Genomic DNA, 27,036 nt, shown 5'->3' with positions numbered 1-27,036 from the left:
TAGCTTATTTCATCTCCAGGAGATGTTGTCCTTTGCACCAGAAGCACTGCCTCATTGCCTAGGCTTATGCCAGGGAAAATCAGATTGTGAAATATAACAGCAGCAGATTTATGTGGAAGTTTAGGCCCTTTCTCCCTGTGCAGAATTAAAAATTGCAGTTATATCTGTGGGTAGATCTCTTACCCAAGATAGATAAGCAAGCTGTATTTCTGCATTTTGTTTACTAAGGAACTGTTTGAACAGTGGAGTGACATAGAGTATGCACAATTCATACTGGTAGTATTGCTCATCTGGGACTAAGAAGTAAGAGAAGGAAAGGGAAGAATTTTAAAGAGGGGAAGAACAACTTCACATGAACAGATTCCAGTGAACAAAGTTCACAAATTCTCTCTGCGCAGCTGTAGCATGGAACATGTCTCAAAAGAAAACTTCTTAGAATGTCACAGACAAAATAGTATTATTCAGAAAATTCAGGGGGAAAATAGCTGTTTCACATCAGCGCTGAAAGGAATTCAGTGCAAGCCATGACTTAAATGAATATTTCTGCCTGTTATCTAGAGGCCTGTCCTCTAGCCTTTCCCTTCTGCAGCCCACTGAAGTTAAAAGGAGACCTTGCATGAGGATTTTTGCCTGAGGTGTGATTGTAGAATGATGTGCTGTGCCTGGCAGTGTGATTTCGAAACATTTGCTAACAGGCAGAGGTCTCTGGGAGCAGACATGAGACTGGCAGGTGGGATTTAATAGCAGAGATTTTATGCAGCTGCCAAAAAATCACAACCCAGATGCTGGAGCTGAACACATGCTGCCTGATAGTTCTGGGTAAAAGAGGAAGCCAGCAAGTGTCTGTCAGACACTGATTCTGAGTTCAGCCCTGCCTTGCCTTGTCCTTTTCTGTACATCAGTAACTGGCTGGCCTGGAGGTGTACTGTATTTTTTCGTTATGCTGCACCCAGAAAGTACTTCACCAGAGGCAAATTCCCTACTTACTATCTGCTTCTCTCTCTCTCTCTCTCTGTTTCTTCTCTGCATGAGATATCTTCTCTGAGCTCCTTATTCCCCTCACACATTCATTCTGAAAGGTACATTTTTATTGTTCCTCCTCAGGGACCATAGTCTTCCCAAGACATTGATCTTCCTTACTTTTTTCTTTGTCCCTGCTCTGTTGGAGGTCAGTTCCCTCTCTGAAAGCACCAGCAAAGACACAGCAAGCATGCATGCATTGAAACAAAGAAAAGCACAGCCCCAGACCAGTCATCTTTTACCCTTTCACAGCCACCCTGATCAGGAGCTAACCTGTTGCACTGTATCCAGGCTCTAGGAGCCTCCACAGACTGACTGGTGAGTGACAGGCTCCCACACTCTAGAATGAAAGATCTGGGCAAAGCCAGCAGCCTGCAAACCAGGCCAAGCTCTTCACCCTTTCTGCCCAAAGGAGGAATTTCCTAAAAATATATGTCCTGACATACCACTGAGCCACATGGCACAGTGAGTGCAATCCTATTTTCAGCCTGCTCTGCAGGGTGACATAGCTAGTTACACCTCCTTCCAAAAATGGCACATCAGCAGCGCAGCACTTGCTGGTGGACCATCAGCACAGTCTCCTCTGGGATGGTGCTCTCCACTGGAATTCCCCAGCAGGTTATTGCAGCTCGTTGTGTGTAAGGCTGTGGTGGCAGGAAGCATCCCCAGTCATGCAGAGGGAAATCAAGACAGCTGCCTTCTGCCTGTCAGTGCAACAGCAGTACCCTGCAAAATCACACAGGCGGGTCATGGGCTGGGCTGGAGAGAGCCACCAAAACTAATTCTAATTTGACCCAAAGAGAAGCTCACCTGATGGATATGATGCCTGTCCAGCATGTACCTTTTGCATCTCCACCAAGAGGGACAACAGTAGAGCAACATTTGGCTTTTGGAGATGATTGGTAGTCTCCTTCCAAACCATGGCTGGTTAGCAAATTCTGTTTTCCCAACTCTGAAGCTTATTGCAGAATCCCAGGAATGTTCCTGTGCTTCAGATATCCCAAAATAACTGCTCTGAGCTCTCCTTGGGGAAAAGCAATCCTTAGAGCAGCCTATTAACTCAAATTTTTGTGTTGAAGCAGCTGAGCTTGAGGGAGAGAACTTGGCTTTGCCTCTAGTCACTGGCTCCCAGAGGAGAAATGAGCATTTTGCATGTTCATGTTAATAAGTTTGTGTGTCAGCTCACTCACTGTCCAAGGAATTGCAAACACTTTGTTCTCTTCGTTTCTGTTTGCTGCAGAAACCGCCCTCCCCCACTTCCATCCTCCCAGCAAATCCATTAGTTAGCTGGCAGCTTCTGTAGCCCAGGCATCGGAGCAAATCCCTGGCACTGCAGCAGGATCAGAGCTCCCGAGCTCCACTTAGGAGCTGACAGAGTTGTTTTGCTGGTTTGTTGCCCGTTCTCTTCCTCTGCAGTTACCAGGCTTCTTTCCTCCATCCAGAGGAGACAGTGAAGCCATCACAAACGAGGTGATAAGTGATTCCCTGACACCGAAGCCATCACTTAGACACTCTGAGTGGCCATTTCCTCTCCTGGGCAGTTCCCGCACCAGCGAAAGGCAGGGCCTGCTGGGGCGTTTGGGGTCGCTGGAAGGAGCAAATCTGATCCAGTGCAGAGCGCAGAGATTTCAGTCCATTAGCGGGAGGGCTGCTGCTCTGCTTCTCAGAGGTGGATTATCCCCGTTTCCAGGGAATCTGTAGCTCCTGTTTATCTGTGCCAATCACTTGCTTTTCTCTGTTATGGTAAGTTATTCTCCATGTCCCTGAGGTGTTCATTATCACATTATTCAGGCTCAGTTTATATAACTTTAGAAACCACAGTTAAATCCTGCAGGACAGAACTCCCCAGCTCTTCTCTGATCTCTTCTCCAAAGTGTATGTAACGCCTTGTGAGAGAAGAACCCAATGCATTTCTTAATCCCATTGAGATTCTGGGGTGGTTCAGTCATCTCTGGAGAATAAAACTTGCATGCAGGTCTAAAGACATTATCCTTGGCCTGATCTAAACCTGCAGCAGATGCTTCTCAACTGAGCTCCAACCTGATCTTCCAGGTAATTACTACCTTTAGTTATGGTTTCCTGTACACAGGTCTCAAGATACCACTGCAGTTTCAGTAAGCAGTATTGTCCTCCTGTTGTGATCTGCTCCAAGATCTAAGGAAAGCCTAGAAATTGTAGCAGTCAGGTTGGTCTGCAGCTGCAGAGTGCTCAGGGAACTATCAGAAGGGAGAAGGGGTGGAATGACTATCCCCTTTATACTTGAACCTTCAAAAGCTATTTTTCATAAACAAGGAAACCAGTTATAATTAGTTTAAATTCCGTGCTATTTGGGCTGCTTGTTATCGCAGGACAGGACCGAGTCATAGACTGTAGCAATACAGTAAATAAAATCGTGTGCAGCACAATAGCAGAGTGTGCTGCCTCCTGGTACATAAGAAACAGCTGCACAAACAGGGGCGTGGGAATTAGCAAGACTTCCAGGTTTTCAGCAAGCTGTCCTGATACACACCAAGCTGGCCACAGTCAAGAGAAGGAAGCAGAAATCCCTTTTTGCCAAACAAATGGGAAACATGAAAACATCACAGCTCTCCGGTGTTGCTGGAGCTTCCATTTACACTAATGCTATGTGCAGTGTTTATCAAGTCTTTACCTTCTCAAGGAGTTTCTTCATTCATTCTCTTTTGAGCATGTAATAGAAAATGCAAACTGTAATTCAGCAAAATCTCTTTGTACATGGAGGGTTATGATTTAAGAGAGATTCTGTGTTGAGAGATGATAAGGAAACATACTCCTTGCGGGATCAGAGGCACTGGAGCAGAATCTGGAGGCACTGGCTGGACCACAGCAGTGTGTTCCTGCCCAGCTCGCTGTGTTTCCCAGCAGCTCAGCTAAGCTTAGCACTCAGCTGCGGTACTGCACACGGAGGCTCCGGCTGTAGTTGTGTGCAGGATATCATTAATCACATGCTTTCCCAGAGACTGCCAGTAGTGGAAAACTAAGCAAATTAAGATATTTTAAATACCTCGGCTCTCCTTTCAGGAGACATCTGCTGTAATCTACATCGGCATGCTGTGTGCTTCTGTAAGCATGTCTTTGCTGCACGGTGCCCCTCCTCAGTGCCATAGCAGATGCAACACTTGCTCTGGCCATAAGTTCTGTGGGACTGAGGCTCCGAGACCCTCCACAGAGCTGAAGCTGTTGCCTGTGAGAACCTGTTCATGACTCATACATTCAGACAAGATGTACTCTGTATGCAGAGGGGAAGATAACATGCATTGGAAATGTGTGCATCAGGCCCTCCTTTGTTGCAAAGCAGTGCATTAAAAACTGGGGAAAGATCCAGCACTGGCACTGGAGGGATACCTAAGAAAGCAGAAGTTCCCTATTCCTCAGCCACAGCACACTGTGGACACTCAGATTAATTGAGTGTCCAGTTCTTAAGCCTAGACATTCCCCATCTATCTGCAGCAACATCTTGTTAAGTACAACAAAACACAGGCACATGCTTACTATCAAAATAAAGGCAGCGGTTTTACCCCCCTGGGGCAATGGGGGTGCTTAACAGCTGCCCTACCCTCTTAAAAACATTTGCTAGGAGTTAGCATGTACTCCCCGTGCACAAGAGAAGCAAGTTCTCAAGCCTCTTTAGCCTGAGGACACTTAAACCCAGGACTTCTACTTCCCAAAGCTTGTCCCTTGACTCTGTCCCTGCTGTCGGAATTGTTCCTGAGTAATGACAAATTATTCAATGTGAAATATATTAGCAGCCAGTGGAGCACAGCTACTGCTTTCTAGTTGAGTGCTTTAGCCAGCAGGTTACCTGCCACTCTTCAACATCCTGCATGTGTGTTACGTGCCTTTTCTCTCTTTGCTGATGGTTATCAGTTTCAGTTCTGCACAGGTTTTGAAATACTTGGATATATTTGGCTGAGTCTCACTAATTTCAACACGGCTTTCTGCCAGGGAAGCTGGTACAGTGCAGAATTGGGACCCTATGTTATAAATTACATGTTCTAAATTGTTATTTATGATTATTTGGGAACTGCTTTTGTTGCATATTTTTACAGACACCATGAACCTGAGTCGTAGTTGAATCTCCTGTGTTCTCTATTGCAACATTACTGTGACAACTGCTAAAATCAGGGCTGGAGAAATCTTTCCTTCCCTAGAAAAAGAGACTATGAAACAAATGCTGGATTTAGTTACTCTCAGATATGTGGTTGAGGCATCCTGTTAGGTTTCCTTGCTTCCTGCTTAATCTCCATGTAGGTCTCAGCAAAGGAAGAACTGTCAAGAGAATATTCAGCATGCAGCAGATGATTCTGCTGTGTGTGAAGCTTAAGTGACGACAATCCAACAAGGCAGAAAAACTCTTCATTCTCCCTAGGCTTGTATGAGCCTCCCTGTGAAGAGATCAGAGCCTCCTGGTTTGAAATGCTGCCTTAGGGTTTGCTTTTTATGTCAATAAATGTTTTATCACATTTAAGCTTCAAACACGGTAGAAACATCCCTGCTAACATTTGATGAAGTCAATAGAGACAGCAAGCCTGGGCAGAGGGCAGTGTGCAGCATGGCACAATGCTTCCCTTCTGCAGGGCAGGGGGTGCCCTGGCCTCACAGGGGGCCTGGGCAAGATGCTGCCTTTGCAATTACTCACTGCCTTGGAAAACACGTTGGCAAGCTAAGGGAGGGAGTGTCCCTCTCTTCAGGACTTCACCACTTTTGGTCTTTTCTTTATTCTGCTTTTTCTTCTCTCCCTGCAAGCTCACTGTGATTGGTAAAGCATATCCATGTGCCCAGGTCTCTGGTGGGCTTTAGTCATCTCTCCTGATACCTCCTTGCAGTCTCATTTCTTCCTTTCCCTCACACTCCTCTGTAGCACACAAAGAGGCTGCAGTGAAGTTTCAACAGCAAAAGCTAGGCTGCCTTTTGGTGCCTGCAGTGCTGGAGCTGAAGTCTCCAGGCTGAGCCTACTGAGTTAAAACCCACAGGCAGTGTACAAGTGCTACAAATCATGATGCAATCTCAGGTTTTTTGCTTTTCCCAGTGCTTGCCAGTTCCCCCACACCAGTGCTGTTCCTTAGTTTCTCCTTTCCACATTCTGTGTTTGCAGTGGCCCTGCCTGCCTTCCCTCTCCTCCCTTCTCCTTCCCCTCCTCTGCTTTATCAAATGCAGCACTTCAGCGTCACTGACTGACAGGGGATGCAGCAGCTTGGGCAGAGGAGATGGTGGGGGGGAAGGAAGAGGAGGAAAAGCTGCTCTCAACAAAGGAGGCAGCAGAAACACTGAAAGACAAGCTTTCTCCCAGAAATGAATCCCAGTCATTCTTTGTTAGGGCAACAAATTAAGATGTGGTCTCTAACTCAGTTCAGTGAGAGGACTCTGATTGCTCCCTGTACTCCTAGTGTCTTTTCAGTAAGCAAAGCTCAAATGTATAGCTCAGGTTCACCATAACCTGGACTGAATCAGCAAAATGGGTGATAAGGTACCCCCACGCTGCTAAGCACTGAGTGACTAAGTGACAGTGCAACAAAAACTCACTTCATTGCTCACAGCTAAAAAAAATCCTATCTCTTCAGAGATGTAAAGGTCGTGAATATAGGGGGAAAGAATCACAGGGCAATTGGCTACTTATATGTCTGTCTTTATTCTAGGAGACCTAGGAATTCCAGGGTTAATCTTCACCATTTTCTAAAAGGACACTGATATTTCATGGTTAATGCAACAGATTTTGCTTACAGCTTACTCTGATTGCTAAATAATTACAGAAGCATGTGTTGCCCTGTAGCAGTGCGGATTTTTCTGTTACATGAGACTGTTATCACCAAATGCCAAATGCATCTTGAAAGGCTTTTTGTAGGGTTCTGCTGAATAAGCACACTTCTGAACAATCACTTTTCTGCAGCATGCCCTGCTTTTGCCAGCTGCTGATTACCCTCCTACTAACCACAAGTGACATGTCCACATTACAGTTTGGAGTAAACAGTAAGGATACTGCATTTACCTTGAAATTAATTAAATAATGCACTTAAGGAAGCCCAGCAGCAAAGTCTGATTAATTCTGGAAACTTTTTGGGGGTATTCAGACAATAATAGGCAGAAATGCTCTGCTAAATAGAGACAAGCATAAAAGACAACCTCACTTTGGAATTAGAGTCTTATGCAAAGACAGTGAGAATTTGCATTTCATGTGATTATTAAAATCCATTTGTAAAGGATAGAGTCTAGTCCACCTATACAAATTCTCCAAAAATGAGATGACCTTGCAAATACAACAAAAAGCAACCTTCCAGGAATAAAATTAAATGTTTTTCTGGACATGTCTTTCCAATACAAGCCTCAAAGGAAAGAATGAGCTAATCTGTGCCACCTATTTGGAAGGAGACAACTCCCTGCAGCTCATCAGGTGTTTGAACTAAACATTTGCAAAGGAAGTTTTGATTTTCATTACTAAAAATAAACTCTAGCTTGTACATGAGGCTTATTTTGTAGTCTTCCATAATGTCTTTCCTGCACTATTTTCTGGGAATTTTATGAGCTAACATTTGAAGAGGTTTTGTCAGACTCTAAGGAAATAAAGGCGCAGGTAGAAATTTCATGACCTTCTAAAAGTGGGACTTCAAGAGTGGTTTATGTTCACTTTCTTTATTAGTGAAAATTGAAAATAAGTCACTTTTTTTTCTCATCTAACTTAAATTGAAATATGGCTCTCCTATTCTAAAACAAAAATAGCCTCACGCAAGTATCAATTACTAAGTATCACATCACTGAAGGCAAGGGAGTCCAGTCCAGTGTCACCATAGAAGTGGTTTAGGTTTAGTTTGTTTTGCATGCAGACAAGGTCAAAAATGCTTTTGAAAAAGCTTCCCATAGGCACCCTCTGTTCCCTGAAATTAAAAACCATCAATTTAGGAGTCCAGCTGTCAGCATAAGGCACACTAAATCAGCAGACCAGATTCGCTGTCCCCTCTCAGCCTTCGTACCCTGCTAGACTGTCCTGGTCTCGCTGTGCCGAGCCCTTCACCTCAGCTGAGCTTCTGCCAGAGCTCTCAGCGCTGTCATTTACAGTCTGGCTTGAGCTCTGCCCTCACCACTCTGCCTCTGTTTACAAGAGCCAAGGTACATCTTCAGACCTTAAGAAGAAATCAAATTCATTTGGGGAGGTCACCCTCAGACCTTCTCGAGTGAGTGAGTGAGTGAGTGAGTGAGTGAGTGAATTTACACCCCAGCACTGTGCAGCTGTGTTGGTGCAAGCAGGACATGAAATGCCTGTGTGTGGCTGACAAGGGGCTGGGCTGCCCACAAGAGTTTGAAGGAAAAATGATTCCCACTCACCTTTTGAGTTGGTTTGGGATTTTTTTTACTATTTATAATATGCTTGAGTTTTAAAAATAAGCCTGTCCTCATTGCTCCTTAGAGTCTGACTCAGTACCAGCGCCACTGACAGAGAGGGCCGTACTTAGAGGTACTTGTCATCTTTGGGAGGAAAATCACTGGGCAAAACCAGAAGTGCCAGTGCTAGCCAGGAGGTGGCAGAGGAGTCAGGCTACCTTGTACACCAGTTTCTGCATTGTTTTGGCAAAAAAACAAATAGAAACTGAGGAAAGACAACAAAACCCAGTCCCACCCTCCATCTTCAGGAATAAGAGGATGAAACCCTTTAATCACATTCCTGCTTGTATTTATACTAATTGCTCCTCTTCCTGAGACCTAACTTTATGAAATTATGCATGCACACCAAGCAGATGAGTTTCCATAGAAACTCAGGAGCTGAACTTTCATTAGAAAAATCTTTTTTAAAAAAAGTCTTCCAGATAAAAATGCAAATTGCCTGTCAGTGGGTGGCTTTCTGAATTTAGATATAATTTTTTTTTCTTTTGCACTGTAGGCAGATTCCAGCTGGACCTACATAGCAACAACATGCAGGCATTGTTTATAGCAAGCCAGACTCCATGGGGAAATGAGAAATTCAGTAGCAAGGAGAAGCTCTCAAGTGCAAATACCTCAGAGAAACAAAAACTCAAGTGCTCAGTGCTCAGCGTCTTCCTGAGGCTTGAGGTTTGTTCAGCCTCCAGCTCTGAAAATGCTTGTGGTTTGCAAGGAGCGGTGTGGGGAGGAGGGGAGAGAGGAAATGCAAAACCAGAAACTCTCCTGCACACAGAATTAATGATGTTCAACCTGTCCTTTAAACATCAGCAGCATATTTGTGCCGCTTCAGTTAAGCCTTGCTAAAAGGCTGACACCATCTGTCACAGCTCACTCTGGGCAAAGGACTAGGTCTGTGCTGGGGCTGGGGAGTGTTGGCAGACCTGTGTTGGCCAAACCCCAACCTTCACTTGGGCTGAGGCCTGGAGCCCAGTGTCATGTGCCCACACTGCGTGGAAGTCAAGGCGTGCGTGCAGGAAGAGGGGATGGGCCCGTTCCTCATCAGAAGAGGGAAGCAGGATGGTGGCATGCCTGGGAAGGGCCACAGACCTGGGCAGCATTTGGCACCAACAGCTGTGCATGTGAGCAAGGAGGAGGTGAAAATCTCAAACTGCTTTAGCAAATGTTTCCTCCAAAAATATAGCAGTTTTTCACTTGTGCAGTATATTGTAGCATCAACAGGAGGCCTTCCCCTGGCTTTGGGGAGCCTGGAATAGCTCTCTCTGAGGGTTCACAGATGTTTTCTCAGCCAAACTGGCAAGCTTGAAAGCACCAAATACCAAAGAGGAAATTTTCACGTGAGCTGCGCTTCCTGGTGGGCATCCGCCCCCGGTGGGCACAGCAGCAGCGTATGCAGAACGTGGTGCTCCTCCTGGGCCTCCAGCACAGGCACAGCAAACACTGGGAAGCCACGGCAGGGAAGCCACACCAGGCTGTGGTTCTTGACCAGCAAGGATGCTGGGGCATGCAAGGGAGCTGTGCTGCACGAGCAGTTTACGATGAGGTGGATTTCACTGCAGCATTGTTGAGAGGCGCGAGATGTCAGCCAGGCAGGGAATTCCCCTCCTCGTTGGAGAGGGATGACAGGCAGCAGCTGCACGGGCTCGCTGGCCCCTGTGCCTCCAGGGCCAGCAGCCCTCTGAGAGCACTGAGAGGCTCGATGCTGCTTAGTGTCAGGGTGAGGACAGCGCTGGCTCCCCTGCCACCAGAGAGCACAATCGGCTCTGCTCGATCAGCACAACAGGAAGAGATTTTAGGAAGAGTGGGTTTGTGGTCGAGTACAAAATTGAGCTAAGATAGCTCCTGCCTATTCTTGGCTCAGCAGCAGATTTGCTGTGGCCACACTACTTGCCCTTTCTATGCCTCATTATCCCTGTCAAGCGGGTGACTCAAATTATAATTGCACAAATTCCTTCCAGTCTGCCATTACGTGCCTGCAGTCATCTCCAGGCAGCTACCTCCAGGGGAACCAGCCTCTCCCACCGGGGAACCTCTGTGCCACCTATGTCTGCTCTCAAGGGGATTGTAAGACCCTGTTGCCTTGTCATTTTCCTACACAGAGAGGAACCTAAAGAAAAAACACCCCCACTGCATCTCTAAATGATCGGATTTGATACTGAGTTGATTATTCAGGTCAAGGTTATGGGCAAGAAGGAGGCAGTGAAGTTTTTCACAGCACCACCAATATTTGATTAAATGGCTGTTTCTTAATTTTTCTCTCCGGCAAATTAATGTGTTTCTGTAGGTATTAGTACTATCACTGGCCTTAAGGATGCTCATGCACCCTGTGTTTAATGGTACTTTTGTAAAAGCAAACAAAACAAACCAGAGGAAAAATCTTCACTGTTTCTGAAAGCATCACCATTCTTTCATCAGAAATTTACTTGGGTAAATTGTGAGAGATTTCAGGTTTCTTACATCTTTTCATATGCACTAAAGGCATTTAGATTAAAAATTAAGGTAATGCTTTTCCTTATATATATGCATCCACCTACTGCGTTGTCCCAGGAAAAGCATGAAGTCAGGCAGTCATCTCACTTGCCAGCATTTCCATGGGTGAATGTGGGCAGAGGCCATGCACAGCTTGGCAGGTGACATGGCAGCACTGGCTGCTTCTTCCAGAGGCCACACCTGGATGAAACTGGTGGAAGGTTCATCCTGGTTGTGTGCACCTTCAGGAGGAAGCAGAGAAATGCCACGGATACGTTGTGGCCTGCAAAGCCCATGTGACCATCTGGGCTCAGCGTGGTTGACTACTGTGTAATTAACAGGGAGCCTGGCTCATTAGGTGCTTTGTGGGTTCAGACACATCCATGAGAGCCCTATAGGAAAACATGTTCTTCCTAACACTTCTTTCATCCTCCCCCTCCCGTTCCTTCCAGATGGTTACACCCACTTGTGTCTTTTCTTACCCTAAGGACAGCTTTTTAAACAAGGTTCCTCCATCCTTCTCCTCCCCCACTCTGCTTTAGGATCTACATTGAAGTGCAGGAGGACAGAGCTGTTACATCCCATGCTGTTCCATACAGCCTGCCCATAGAAGGCTGGAAGGAGACCACATCCCTCTGCCCCCTTTTAGTTGAGAAGAAAGATCTCAGTGTGGTCAGGATGTAGGAGATGAGAGACTTTATCTTAGCCTCAACTGGGTGTTGCAGATGTGCAGGAATGAATTCAGATGCTGGCTGGTAGTCAAACCTATGTATATTTTCTGGGCAAGGAGAGAGGGATGCTTAAAGGGTCTGTAACCTTTCTTCTGTATAGCACCAGTGAACACTCTCCCAAGTAACACACAGCAGGAGCACTTGCAGAGCTGAAGCTGAATCTGCTTTAAAAAAATTATTTTCACAATTACTTTTTAAAGTGTGCATCACTATCAGAAACCACAGAACTTAACAACTGATCACTTTTATTCTTCAGAAATAGGTGGAGATGCCCCCTCCATAGGACTCCTGTGCCTGCACTCATAGGACAGCTTGGTGGGAGCTTGGAGCACTCCATTTCTTCCTCTCTTCTGCGCTGTTGTTAACCGCTCGTCACTTGTTTGTTGACAGGGCCTGGTGCTGAGCAGACTTGGGCGGAGGGAACTGGCCCAGAAAGTCCTCAGAGATGCCATCCGGATCCAGACCACCAGTCACATTGCCTGGAACAGCCTTGGAGAGGTCTTGCAAGCTCAGGGGAAGAACGAAGCAGCCATCGAATGTTTCCTTACTGCCCTGGACCTTGAATCCAGCAGTCCTGTCATTCCATTCACCGTCATACCCAGGGAGCTCTGAAGCTTCTCCCTGCAGCTAAGCACTTTCATTGCGTGGACAGACACCAAAACCAAGCAGATAAACAAAGAAGAAGCCCAACAGAAAAGTGCCATTGTAACCTGGAACTGGGCTAAGTAATTCCAGGACGGGGCTCAGGTCTACAGGCTTAGTTTAGACAAGCCAAACTGTAGAAGAATTTGCAACAGGCAGAAACAGAGAATGCCTTTTTCTTCACAGGTGCCTGGCTAACCTCCTGTTCAAGTTAATAGCAAGGCTTATTTCAAAGTGCTGGTTCAAGGTGACTGTAGAAAGATTGTGCTAGGGTACAGCTGTTCAAAGCACTTGCACCTTTCAGTGTTCATTAAAAATAAAACCCCCAAGCCCTGAATTAAAGCCCAGACCTGCTCTAAATAGGAATAAATTCACCAACTAAAATGACCAAGTTGTGTTTAAGTATGTGGCTGTCTCCCCACAGATCTGACAGGACAAGAATGACAGTTGCACCAAATAGACATGCAATATATGCTGTTTACAAAATTATTTCATCTATTTTGATAATCCTTTTTCCTGCCTTGCTTTTATATACTGTATATGCTCACTATATTTAGTGTAGCACTTGCCTAGACCAATTTAAAATTAATTTTTTGTTTTAAATTAAAAATACTTTTTTAAAAATAAAGCTGCTATTGCAGCATAATTCACAAAAGCAGAAAGACCAAAGACCAGATCAGTTCACACTTGAACTAGCATTAAAAACACATAAATATCTCCACTTACATATTTATTGAAAGGCCTTACATGAAGTAACTAATTATAAGCTCTGAGCTTCATTCTTATTAATCACCTAGGCATCAGTTTAGTGAGGAATATAGTGTTGACCAGTATATAGTGACTGAACTCTGTGCTCTACTGCATTACCATTCCTGGCACAAAGCATTTTCATATCCAGTTTTTGATGATGCAAAAGAAGGCAGCGGTCTTTTAAGGGAAAGTGTGCTGAAAGCAGTATGGGTGTATATGAATCGCTTCTTCCTTAAAACTAAATCTTTGGATTGTCCAGAGAAATTTCACATTAGAGGTACAGAGTTGAGCCTTCAGTGACGTCATTTTGTGTCTCCTATCAGATGTAGTAGTGAGGAGTTTCTGATCCACACAGCCTCCCTGTGGCTGGCACAGCCAGGGAGGGGATGCAGCTGGCACAGCCCCTGCTGAGCTGCTCCTTAGCTTTGTGTGACCTCTCCAGGGCCTTGGCAGCGAGGTGGAGCTAGACTGTGCTGTCACACGAGAGCCAGCCCTGTCCAGACCAGTCCCAAGGTAAAGATGATGCAGCAATTTGCTGCACTTTTCTACAAAAAAAAAAAAAAGGTTGGGGCTTTGTGCCCATTTTTGTCCAAAGATTTGCGACTATTTCATAAGTAAGTTTGCACTAAAGCACACTTTGTACTATAATTCTGCCCAGTATTGTGATCCACAACTAGTTCACTCTGGAAATAATAATATCCTCAGGCAATAAATAAGATAGGGTTGTTTCTTACGGAGCCTGAGGCTCTGGCAGCAGACTTGAAGTCAGCGTTGTTTACAGTTATTTGGAAATCTGCAGGCTAATGGAGAGTTGGGCCCTTGTGCTGCTCCCAGCCCACACCATCGGAGAACTCCCACCCCCAGCCTTCCCTCTGCACCGAGGGAAGCACACTGCTCTCAAGTTCCTCACAGCAGCCTGGTGCACTCAGGCCAATATTTTATTTTTTCCCCTGAAATGATGCAGATGCAATTGCCCAGCTTATTTATCTGAGGGATTCCAGATCTGATCTAGGCTGATTTCACTCCATGTGAAAGCAGCCCAGCCATGAAAGGTGCTCAGGTCATGAGTCCTCTGGCTTTCCAGTGCCGCACAAGCACCCAAAAGGACTATTTTAGGCCAGAGGCAGGTTTCCAAGGAGACAGTGTTCCCCGGCCACATTCCTTGTTTGCAATAGCACCAGCAGCAGAGGCAGGAGTAGGTGTTAAAGTAGCAGAATTAAAGGAGTTTCATGAAGACAAAAAGATGCAGCCGAGACATGTTTTGCTGCCAAGGATGCTATGAAGTCAGCTCACTCTGCACTGCAGGGGGTAAAGAGGGAAGGGGAGGGGGAGAGATGCTGTTGTTGACATAATATGTAAATTGTTACCCAGGTGTTTTAAGCCCAGTTTCACAGTCAGATGCAATCTGACAATGGACTTAAGCAGAGATACATATAGATAGATATTATATTCTGGTGTTTGTTCTGCTCCACAGTTCCGAGGGTGGGAGCGAAGCTTCTGTGTGAGACACAGAACAAGAGTCCGTGTGGTCGCGCGTTGCCGCTCCGTTGTGCGATGTATATTTGCAAAGCACTGCCATAGCAACTTCTGTGTACTGAGCAGCTATTTGAGTACAAGCTGCGCATCCACCTCTGCCACCAAGGAGCTGCTTTAAGAGGTCTGTAACGTAGCTGGTCTGTGACCTGGCAGGAGGGTGCCTGTTTCCCAGCAGCAGCTGAAAAGCAAACACTCACAGATCCATTTGTTTCTGCACGTGTAGCTTGCAAACAGCCACCAGCCCATCATGTTTGTTGTGATCAGGCAAACTTCATCCTGATGATAATCAGACTTGCCACAGCACTCATCTTCCTGGAAAAGTCATGAATACTTCGAGTGCATCAACAAGTGAGATGTTGCCAGGGTGGTCCTATCTTGGGTGCATTAATGAGCATTGCTGGCATTGGAATCTCAGTCCTAAGAGCCTGTGCTCCATGTGTGGCAGGGAAGATGTACGTGAGTAAAGGCCATCATCAACAGGAATCAGAGAGCTGTGGTACCCTCTACCAGCTCACCACACCACAGCCCCCGCAACAATTGCAGACACTTTGCCTACATACTGGACTCAGTCCTGAGATTTCCTGTATGCTTCCCAGAGATGCAAAGTACCTCTTGGCTGGAAGGGTATTGTATTGGCTTGAAATGCTCTGTACAATGCAGGAAAGAGAGTGGTTGTTGCAGGCTTACAAGTACTTTGGGGGTAAATCCTCCAGCTGTATTTGTTAATCGTGCTCACCAAAACAGAAGTCTTCCCAAACTTACATGCTTCCTCTCTCACTCAGCATGGATTTTGTTCACACTTCCAGTAACAGAAAAACAAAGACAACTGCTTCAGACAAGCCTATGTATTATAGTATTTGTTTAGATAGCAGTGTTGATAAATCTGATGGACTTACTTCCCTGAGCTCAGTAATATGCGTGGCAGGGAGCATGGCATGCTTAATGCTCATGGTTTGAGATTTAAGAACAGAAGATTTACATCCCATCTTTCATATGATTATTACAGATCATAAGTAATGGAAGTTTGGGAAACAATAACTTTGGGGAACCAATTCTGCAAGTTCTAGCACTGACTTTAGTCTTAACAGAGTTTTCTCATTCATTCGTTTTGAAAGAGGAAGATAAAAAGCCCACATCATTGCCTAAAGTATCACGGTCCTCTTGTTCCACCATAAGGTTCTTTTCCATTTTTTGGCAGAGTGCATGCAAAAAGAAAAAATAATTACCTTCTATTTTCCTGTTGTGCAGTAAAGGAGTGGTATGTGCCGTTGCCTTTGACCAACAAGGAGGATTGCATATTGTAACAAAAGTGACTTCTGCCTCCAGGATAACAGAAGGAGAAGCCCAACAGGCCAGGGAACAGCTCCCCTCCCTGCCTTATCCCGTGTAAAGTGTCATTAGCGCCACTGGAGCAGTTGGTTACGAGCATTCCCCCAGCTGAGGTCTGCCCACCCGTGTGCTCATTCCGTACAGGGAGTACAGCGGAGCTGCAGATCCTGCGCCACACAAGGACCCCGTCCGTTTCTATTGGAAACAGTTCGAGCTACTGATTATCACAATGCTTCAGAAGTGCTAATTATCTTTTCTTGGTAATGACTAATAAATCCAAATGGAGAACAGTCCTGGAGGGTGTTTACTTGAAAATTCACTGGCTGGGTACCAAAGCAGGCACAGCACTGGCTGCTGCAGTTTGAATTACAGTTATTTTGTCCAAAAAATGATCCATTTTCAGAGCGTCTTGGTAAAGAATGAGTTTGGCTAGTTTGTATTTCTTTTTAATGTCAGCAGAGTGGGAAACAATCCTTTTTAGTGAAAAGACCTCACTGCCATGATCTTTTTTCAACCAAACTAAGAGATTTGATAGTTGCAGTTCAGCCTACGAGAGGAAGGCTTCCCAAAGCAACTGTGCTGCAGCAATAACTCCTTCTGACTCAATTGTATTACAGGCATATTTGACAATTATGCAATGGGCATGTGGAGCTGAGACGCCTCTCCCTCCTTATTTGGCTAAGGGGAGCTGCGTTGTGCCCAAAGGGACAGCTGTGGCACCCATCTGGGTGCCTGTCAGTGCTGCCCTGGCGCCTGCCACCTGCAGGGTGGCTGCTGCCACCAGCCCAGTGGGTCTTGTTTGCCAAACACCCGTCACTTGTGCTGGTTGAATGACCCTCAGACTGCTCCCTAAGCCTGGCTCCAAGGGATGGTTTCCTTGCTGCTGAGTTGTTCAGGATATCAGTGCATGATCAGACAGAAAGTTGTTTTCCCAGAAATGGAAAGCTAAATCGTCCATCAGTCTGTGATGTTAGCAGGAGGAGAGGTAACCACTGACCCAGCAGTTGCTGTGATGTGTCCTCCAACTTTGCTTCTAATGAACTGGCTTGAGCCTTCAGCTCCAGCAAACCAAGGCAGGTTCCCAGGTGACTGGATACTAAAAGATCCAGCTCTTTTTCCCACAGAAACACATGCCAGTCAGTGGCTTAAACAACTGTTGGGGATGCAATGCTGCTCCATTGTGTAGCAGCCCATGATGATACAAGGAAGAACCTCCCTGAGCCAGTGCACAGAGAGGTGCTCAGTCTTTGCACATCCAAGCATGTCCTACATGCCACTCTAATACTGCTGTCACAGGTGTTAGAATCAGTTTTCTATGTAACTTAACTTCTTTTGTCATTGTATGATATTTCCACCAAATTTAATAAAATTGACCCTGTGGAAAACAAAAAATGCTCCTTACATTTCTTGCTGATTTTATTCATGCCACAGACACTTCAAGCATTATGAAATGTCCAGTTGTTGTATTAACTGGAACCTAGTGTGCCTAGGAGTTACCAGTTGCAAAGGGTATTTTGTACACCCTGTAGTTCATGGGAAAAACGAGAGTGAGCATTCAAGCAGCATTCCTTTAGAGAGGAACAGAGCCAGGAAAATGGAGCAATGTAGCTTCAGATGTTTGGATTTGTGGAGATTTAAGCGAGCATCATGCTTTTCTTGTGCTTCATCCAGTAAAAATAAACAAAGGTAGTGTGAGAAACTCTAACATCGAGGTAATATGCAAATACTATGCTGTCAAGTTTAGGGACTTAACCTTACTTCGGCCACAATGCCATTAATCATCTTTTTTGCTACAAACAGTTACTCCTGTGGTTATTTGGAAATAAAATGTCTCCATTCAAGAGCTTCCAGAGCATTCTGTGCATTTACACATTAATCTTCTGGGCAGGTTTCAAGAGGGCCCGCTTTAAAAGTCCATCCCTTAGTTTCATACTCAAATGAGATTAAGGATGAGGTTTTTGAAGAACATTTTTTCATAACTGTGGCTGCTTTGGTTTATTAATGTACTCAGCATAACTCAGGCAGAACAATGTTCCTCTGTGGCGATAACAGATTTAAGTCCTTAGCTGATCATACGGTCTTAAAAATTGAAAATTGAAGTGAATAAAATACTGGCTCTAACTTTTTCTTTATCTTTCTCTTGATACGAAGAGGGAGCAAAACATTGGTGTGGGGGAGGGAGGGAGGGAGGGAGGAAGAAGGCTTCCATGTCCCCTCCAAGCAGGAGCCCAACTGGAGGCTTGCAACTTAGCTCCAGCAAAAGCTGGAGAATTTCATTGTTCAGTGCCCTCTGAGGGAGACCACTCATCTTTGCTGGTACCTAATGCTGGTACCCTGTACCCTCTCTGCATCACACAGACATTTCATATTCCCTTTCTGTTTAAATGGGAAGAAAATAAGCCTTTTTGCCCCTCATTTTCACTGGAAGGCACTCCAGTTGGTTTGGGAGCTCCACCTTTAATAAAGAATCACTTCTTCCCTTGCAGAGAACCAAGTTGCACTTCAGTGATAATTTTGACACAATACTCTTGAAAGGTCATTAAGAATAATTTAATAAAATTTAATAATTTATTATATATTTTATCTAATTTTAATAATTTATTCATACCTCCACTTCTTTCTGCACCAGAATGTTCAGATACATATAATATATTCCTGCTTCATGTGAGGTCCAGATATTTAGCAGTTCCTGATATTTAGCAGTCCATAAACTTCCCAAGGGAAGTGATGAGAAGCATTGCTGCCTCCCAGATGCTCTCTTCCGTGACAGTCTCAGGCGATCAGATTTTTGTGGAGTCACCAAAGCACCAGCGTTTACTTTGTCTTTAACCACATCCCTCAGGAAATGTCACATCCCAGTTAGACATGCCTGAACCAGTCTTTGCAACAAAGGAAAAATAACCTCCTGCTCTTTAAAGACTGGTGTTAGAGAAAATAGACTTGGGCAACACTGGCTTATTGCATTGCCAGTAGCAGCCACGAGAGCATTTAAATGAGCTGTGGCTGTCAAGCCAGTTTCCTGTGCTGTGTTGTCTCCAAAACAAAGAGCAACATCTCACAGCCAAAACATCCCCACAGATCCACCAGCTGAAGGGCAAGATTCAAGGGCTTTCTCAGTGCTCCAACTTAAGCAACTGTTAAACAGTGGAGGAAAAAATCCTTGCAGATCATTGCCCTGAGTGTCAGAGCTGCAACTTTCACGTCTGATCCCATTTAGAACTGATGTAGCTGCTGTGATCATCTGGCTAATGGAGGAGGAGAAGCAGGTAGGCAGAACACCTGAATTTAATACAGCAAAAGCGGCAAGCATTGCATCATGGCCTAAAAAAGCAGAAGAGCAATAAAAACTGTAAAACAGGAGATCTTTTCCTTACTGAGGAGCTCTCACAGAGGCAAAGCAAAGCTCAGCTTCACCAGCTTTTCTGACAGAAACGTGCAAAAACTTTAGTCTGTGAGAGTAAGAGTAGATGCCAAGCAACCTCCTGACTGCAAAGACCTCTCTGAATCTCAGCTCTGCACCTATCCTGCACCAGAGACCCCAGTCCAGCCAGAGAGCACAGGACCCAGACCCCACCCTGGTGTGCTTAGGGCAGATGCCAGTCCTGTGCCTGTCAAACAGCATGGTCCTCAAAGCAAACGCTTCATTACATTATTCATGACAAGTCAGACATCTTTTTTTATAATGTAGTTGTTTATGATATTGTAGTTATGTCTGGAAACCAGGATGTTTGTGAATGAATCAGCAATAATTATCCCTGTATTTTGTTGTCCAGTGAGAGGGGCTGACACACAGTCCGGGTTTGCAGTGCTGGGTACTGTTTCAAAAGGATAGGAGTTAAGGATATAGCGATTTTCTGGTCAGTGGAGGTTAGAGGTGATTTTGTGCCCAGTGTAAATGGCATTGTCTGGCAGAGACAATTAGCAAATGAAGCGCTGCCTCACCAGAGGCTTTGCAGCCTCTGAGTCTCTTCTTCCAGCCTGACAACAAACAGAAATTTGAGATGGTATCTTGGGTTTCCAAAACAGGAAGCTGCTAAATCCAGCAAGAGAGCAATTAATTTCCCACTTATAATGATGCTGCTTTTAAATCCCCTTTGAGGATACTGAAGTGTTTTCTGAAGGGTAGCGAGGGAGGTATTTCATCCCCATTTTTCACCAGATGAAAGACCAACTCTGCCAGGAGTAGAGCCGAGAGAGGGGTGTTTCTCTGTGCAGAACTGGTTGCTTCACTGTGACTCAGGCTCTGTTCCTTTCTGCAGTCTGCCTCCCACCCCTGACTACCATACCCGAGTCACAGCATGGCACAGCCCTCCTTCAAACCCCTTTTTCTTCCAAGGTCTCTTCTGTGGAGGAGGAGTTAATGGAAGTTTCCACTCACTTGTTATATTAATGCACTATAAATGACTTCTATAATTCATCAGAGTGGCCCACATCAGGCACAGGTTGGTGCAATTACAAGGTACAGAAATGTACCTTGGACACCAGGTTCCTCTGGACAAGTGGTCCAGGTCTGGCCTTGGAATAGTGCTGTGCCAAGGGGATGAGTTATCACAGCCAAAGCTTTTATCTTTTTTTTTTTTAATTTTCTCTGTTCTCCCATCATCCCCTCTTGGGTACTTGCAAAGTCCTTTCTGTTCAGCTGGCTAACAGAGAAGTAATAAGCTGAAAAAAATAAAAATTATTTCAAGCTACATTCCGAAGAAAAACTTCAGAGATTTTCAGCTAAATAAAGAGCTTTAAAAAGCTTCCAATTAAACAAAACATTGCTCTGACAGGACTCCTCAAGCAGTATCTTCAGCAATTGAGATTTATATGACCAGAAGTTTTGAGAGAATTGCCAGAAGGGAGAGCATTTTGAAACAAAACTTCAAGATGTTTAATCCTGAAACAATCGACACAGAACATTTAAGTTTTTCTTTTTGTCTTCCAGCCAAGAACTATTCATCAAAGTTATCTCAAGTTCTATATGTGGCTTCCGTTTTCTGGAATTTTACTTCTCAGCCAATGCTGTGCTTGCAAGAGTTTAGAAGTGTTTTCCAGTTCCACTTTTTGTTCTCCTGCGTGTCTAACGCTGAAGTTCCTGGTGTGAAAATATTCTCAAGTGCTTCTGCACAACATTACCAAACACTGCATCCACAGTCCAGCAAGCACAGGTGGTTTCCTGGAGAATAGTACCAACTGCTGAGTAAACATCAGCATGCACTGCTCTGCACACCTGTGTACACAAGCTGGGATTGGCCCCACTGAAATAAATAGAGACCAGTCCCAAGCAGTTTTGGAAATCACACCTCTGCAGTGCCAGTGATGGCGATTAAAATCTGCAGCTGTTTTTTTCTGGGTAGAAATTGGTTCTTAAATAGTCTGGGTCCTGCTACCAAAACAAGTGCACTTTTCCATGTAGCAAAGAACAGCCAAGGTCTGTGAGTGCAGCACTGGCAGCTCCCCTGTGCTGCAGCACTGGGAGTGAGGCTCAGCACCTCACACAGGCTGAGCACAAACTGCAGTTGGAATTTCATATAAAGACATTTCTGTGCATACCTGCTTCCATCTCACCTCTCTCTTGGTCACCACCTACTGCTCAACAGCAGCCTACTATAGAAATTCTCAGGTTTGTGTGATCCCCAGGAATTTTCTATGGGATGTCTAGATCTGTAAGATTCACTAACACAAATTTCTGCATAGCATATGACCTTTCCACAAAGGACATGTTCAGGGTCTCGTACTAGTTGGCCACAGACACCCCTGGGATCTGTAGCTCACAGCCTGAAGACTGGGGACTTAGAACTTTTCTCTGAGATTCTATTAGAGCTTCTTAATTAAAAGACCTCTTTGGGGACCTGAATTGAATTGGAAACCATGGTGATCACTTAGGTCAATCACACACAGAGATTATTGCATTTGGGAGAGTGAGGTGGAAGATAGGAATGTGTGCATGTTGAAGAGCTTTAAGAAAAAAAAAAAAAGACAAACATCTGTAAAAAAAGAGGAGCATGAATAATTTGTAATAAAACAGTTAGAGGATTTGTCATATAGGGTTCACCATTCACTACTGATTTAGAGACTCACAGCTGTCTGTCTTATTGCATTGAAAAGTGTCTTTTATCTCTCTGAACATTTGATCAATAGATTTGACAGTCTGTCCATTTTCTCAAACCTGTGTATGCACATTTTCACTCATATTAATAACTGTACCAGGAAAACCAAAATGCTGAGAGCTGTGTTTCTGTTATCCCACATGAGAGAAACATGTTACCAACCTACTGCAAAACAAGAAATTTTCATCCTCATTCAGTGGGTCCTGTAACTTCAATATGTAAAATGTATAAAGAAATGCTCAATATCCAGCAAGTGGTTTTGTTCAAGAGTTGAATTTCACTGTTATAGTTAGAAAACACTCATTTGTAACCAGATCATGTTAGTCAGATTATCAATTATGTCAGTTAAAACATAAATAAAACAAAGTTATGTTTTGTTTCAACTTACAAATCATTGTACTATAGCTCCAGGACAACAAAGTTGCTTTCAAAAATCAGAGCAGTTTTGGTTTCACGAGAAAGAGCTGTTTTAAAATTCACTGGCTTTTCTTACAGAAAAGGACAACATACCTCTCATTGACTTTAGCATCACCTTGTCCCTTTGCTCCTAGAGTAGAAAAATCTAAATAGTTACAAGTTCCTCTTGTAAGTTTCCAGCAGAAATATGTAACCTTGCTTCACTTGTCTTTGCAAATTAATGTGTTTAGATCAGGATCTGTTATAGACTTGACACTTCAGTTGTTCAGCCCTTGTGTGAAGTGCTTTGTATTGCTCTTGAGAAATCTTACAGCCCCACTATGCAGGGCTAACCTCTTGTAACCTCCAGCAATAAAGAAAACTGTTCATGTAATTCCTGGGAGACTGAAGGCTGTTGATTCATAATCTGTCTTGCATTAGCAGTTGCTTACAAGCTGCTTCCTTTTCTAAGGTGGACATGGAACACCAGAGCCCAGAGGCTGCAGGAGTTCAGATCTCCCTCTCTCCATCACATTGATTCCTCCCCCTGCCACCTTCCAGGTCTCCTACTTACTTTGCAGGCAGTGTCTGCAACACCTTCCACATCCATGCTCCTTCCCCTGCCGGCAGCCATTCCATACTGAATTGACAATGTGCAAAGGGTAAAGCAGTAGCTGCTGACATGCAGAGGCAGGAAGCATTTCTTCTTTTTTAATTTTTTTTTTTTTTTTTTTTTTACTTATTTCTTACTCCACTGCAAGACTCAGATGTGCTGACAGCTGGAGCATACACATCTTTGGGACTAACCTGCATCCCACCCTGATGCTTTTGCAGTCATTTCCAGGGCTTTCAACCTGTAAGGAGGCTGGAGTTTCAGTCAGGTTAATATTGCTTGCCAGGTCATTTCAGAATGCCATGGCTTGTATGATAGGTGTAATTATTCCAAGTAGCCTTGTGCTGGAGCTTTCCCCTCTAGGCCAAAGTTTTATTTGATTTGTATTAATATCACCTGGAAGCTCCCAGTGGAAGTGAGGAATCTTTGTTCTCTATTGACTTAGCCTGCAGGGTTATAATTATAGCTGTGTAAGAAACAAGGATGATGCAGCATGCACACAATGACAGGCCTTCTCACAGCAAAGGTAGAAGCAACTTTGTGCCACAGAAGCAGGATCAAACCCCAAACCACAACAGGATTTAAGGAATGACAGATTTGCTCCAACACACAACAGCATCACCACCTGCTTTCATTTCCATAGTTTGTCCCTGAAATAAGGCTACAGACTTAAAACCCACTGAACCAAATGTTTCCATTGCCTTCATTCCATAGTCCCATGTGTCTGTGCAGTCAGGAACGTGATGGTAAGTGAGTCACCCTGATAGGCATCTGCAACAGCTTCTCCTCACTTACCTGGGAACTCTACCACTGTAGAAGATGGGCCACAGAATGAGTCAGCAGTCAGGTTACCAAGGTCACTTGAAGTTTTCAGTGACTAATCATTTGCTTCTTTTATCACAAAAATACTACGTAAAGCCTCAGCGAAGCTTTGGCACTGAAAATATCTACAGGTGCAGCTCTCTGCACACCCAGCTTCCTGCAGCCGAGCACTTCTGTGTGGGTTACTCTGTACCCAGGGCCCTGTTCCGGAGATGTTCTGGTTTTGCTACTTGAGAAATTACTAGAGTTGCCATGTTCCTGCTAGCAGCCTTCCTGATGGAAACATGTGCATGTTGAGCATTGTTTTTCTAACTGAAGCAGACCTTTTGCCAAAAAGTTAGTCTGATATTTTCCTTCATCTCCATTTGCTGTTGGAGAAATATTTTCCACAGCAGAATGTTAGCCACTGAGCTGAGTAGACAAATCCTGATAAAGGCTATTGAGAGAAGCCTTCCGCTTGCAATTAACATTTGCCCATGGAAACCAAAGCCTTGTTATTATTTTCCTTCTCTGAGGGAGTTTAGCCCTGTATTGCCTAGTTTTGCTTTCAAAAGTCTTTGAACAGGGACGTGTATGAACACATCCACACTCTTCTGTGCATGGACACAGGAATGCAGAATGAGACCTCACTTCTTGTTCTCAATATAATTAGTATGTTTATAGGAAACTTGTATGCTGTACCTTAATTTTCAAATCTGAAGCATGTTTTCAGACAACACACAGATATTATTTCAAAATAAAGCAAGGGCATTAATAAACAGTACCAGGAAATTCACAAAGGTTAAGTGATTTTCTACTCATTCTCCTAATGAGTTTGGTGCAGACAATGCTCTCTGCAAGCAGTTACTGAGTATGTATCTTTAATTTGTGTGTTTATATAATTCATGGTAGTGCAAAATAAATTTCTATGTAAAGTGTCCTAATAGATCAAGTGAGGCTAAAATATTCTTCCAGAGCTTGTTCATTACAATATGCCCTGGCACAGAGTCCAGAGGGAGAGGAAGCCATTAAACATTAAGCAAAACAATTGCTGTCATCCTCCAGAGGGACTGGCTTTGTAAATGCTTATGTTAATGCTGTACAAAATAGTTGAGTATTCTGGTAAAATTAGAATGGTAAAAGAAGGCAACCACTTTGTCCTCAATTTTGTGAGATTTGGTTGGATAGCTAATGATATTTGTATCTATGTCCTAGAAGAGCAGAGCTCATCCTCTCCTAGCCATGGACTGGGCCACTCTCCTAAGAGTTAATTGTTACCAGCAAACAGAAAAGACAAAACAAAAAACCCCTGACATTTCCAGTGTTTTCTATCCTCAAAGCTGAAACGCTCCCCTGTGTGTGTTTTCAATTTAACTAAAATAGATCGCTGTGTGTAAACAGCCACTCTATCTGCATCATTCATATTTGATGGACTAGTCAGTACAACAGATACTTTTATCCATCCTGTAAGTGATGAGAAACTAGACACTTCAGTGTCTTGTGCTCCTCTCAGTTAACATGAGTGGCAGCAGCTGTTATTCGAGGCTCCCTAACATGTAACGTTTGATGTAGAGACAGGAAAATTGGGGATATATTTAGTGGAATTGGATATAACAAGAGTAACTTCCATGAACCAACGCTCCCAGGACAATATGCAGGAAAGCTCTGGCCATGTTTGTTAACAGCAACCCAGACACTGGTGTTCTTGGGCTTTAGAGGCTGTGTAATAATAGTATTCTTAGCAGGTTAACAAGGTACTTGCAGGAAAGGTAGGGCATGATTTCAAGATGCCTTGAAATTGGCAACAAAGTGTGAGGGTGGTCCAGAACACCACTGCCAGAGACTGTAAAGTACATTCCAAGTAGATTAACTTGTGTTTTAAATTATGTTCTACACATACAACTTTACATGCCTGTAAGAACCATGTAAGCAGACTTTTAAATCCATTGGAAACCAAGAGGAAGTATTATCATATCCTTCTGCTTGGGAGAGACCAGGGTAGATGGTTGACAAGGGAACAAATGTAGCATCCCAGAAACAGCACAAAAAGAAGGGCGATCATTCTTTGAGCAGATATGTGAAGGCAGGAACTCCTGGCCCAGCTCACACAAGGGTGTGTTGGTGGTGTTGGCAGTGAAATATCAGAAATTCCATTTAAAAATGAAACCAAGCTTCTTTCAGTGAGGGTGGTCAAGCACATGAATGGGCTTCCCAGAGGGGCTGTGGGCCATACACCCTTGGAAACAGACAAAACCCCTCCAGATCAGCAGCCTGTTTCCAGACATAAAATCTCTACCATGCTGTGATTCTGTGAAAGGGAACTCACCAAGCAAGGCCATGAGCAGAAAATTATGGTGGTGGTGTTTGGCAACAGCTTTTGGAGGAACTATGTGGATATACCAAAAGAAAAGACTTCTTTTTCCTTTGTTCCAGCTGGCATGCCCACCCCTGATGCAATACACACCTCCTGTGCTAGCACAGAGGGAGAGAGGAGATGAAAAGGCAATCCCATGGCCAGAGTTTCAGAGGTCTCAGACCTGGAAAGAGCAGATGACAGGAAGACCTTTCACCTGCTTTAGGACGTATTCTAGGGGAGCTCACTAGACCTCTTGCCAGCTGGCATTTTAGAGACCTACCCTGCAGACTGAGGGGTTAAAATCTCCTGAGCTTAAGTGCAGTTGCTCCATTTGTGGCCTCTCTGGAGAGGGCAGCTGCAGCCCAGCTTTTGAATCTCCGCTCTGAAGCAAGAGCCAATGGAAAGGAAATGATAATGTCTGTCTTTTCTGTGAAGGAGCTGGAGAAAGTTTGTGCAAAAGTCATTTTAATATTAAGCCAAAGGTCCAAGAAGCATCAGACAAACAGCTCTTTTTTTTTTTTTTTTTCCAATAAAGAGTTAGTAACTACATAGATATACAGTTTTCTTCTCTCAGTTTAGCCAGGCTGGCCCTTCCTTATTCCTGAGGGAACACAGTCATCTCTTGGGCATGTTTTTATATTTGCAGAGAGACAGGAACAGGAGATGGCATGTGCCCACTGGTGGGTTTATAGCACAGGGCCTCTGCACAGTGCAGAGCTGCAGGACACAGGCTGGCCATGAGGGATGGGGCCCGTGCAAACCCAGGCTTTGAAGGGTTCTGCAGCCAGCACTGCAGTTTCTGACAGCCTCTGTGCTGGCGTTGTAACATGCCTATAGCGAAGGTGGGAAGATCACTTCTCTCTGTTACTAAGAATATAGTCAGGGAAACATTACCCTGCAAATTGCTTTAAT

The 27,036-nt window shown here is 44.3% G+C and overlaps 1 protein-coding gene across 3 annotated transcripts in view; it reads left to right on the top strand.

Annotated features, from left to right (window-relative positions):
• Positions 1–12,635, top strand: part of TTC7A (tetratricopeptide repeat domain 7A) — a 167,028-nt gene extending 154,393 nt beyond the window's left edge. For all 3 annotated transcript variants that reach the window (XM_053937117.1, XM_053937116.1, XM_053937118.1), the window contains one exon: positions 11,997–12,635. In XM_053937117.1, coding sequence (XP_053793092.1) covers positions 11,997–12,218 — 222 coding nt within the window. In that variant the 3' untranslated portion in view covers positions 12,219–12,635. The remainder of the gene's footprint in view (positions 1–11,996) is intronic.
• The last annotated feature ends 14,401 nt before the right edge of the window (positions 12,636–27,036 follow it).

The sequence above is a fragment of the Vidua chalybeata genome, chromosome 3, assembly GCF_026979565.1.
Source record: "Vidua chalybeata isolate OUT-0048 chromosome 3, bVidCha1 merged haplotype, whole genome shotgun sequence".
Classification (NCBI taxonomy): domain Eukaryota; kingdom Metazoa; phylum Chordata; class Aves; order Passeriformes; family Viduidae; genus Vidua; species Vidua chalybeata.
The sequence above is the reverse complement of the archived record's forward strand: the minus strand, read 5'-3'. Positions and strand labels throughout refer to the sequence as shown.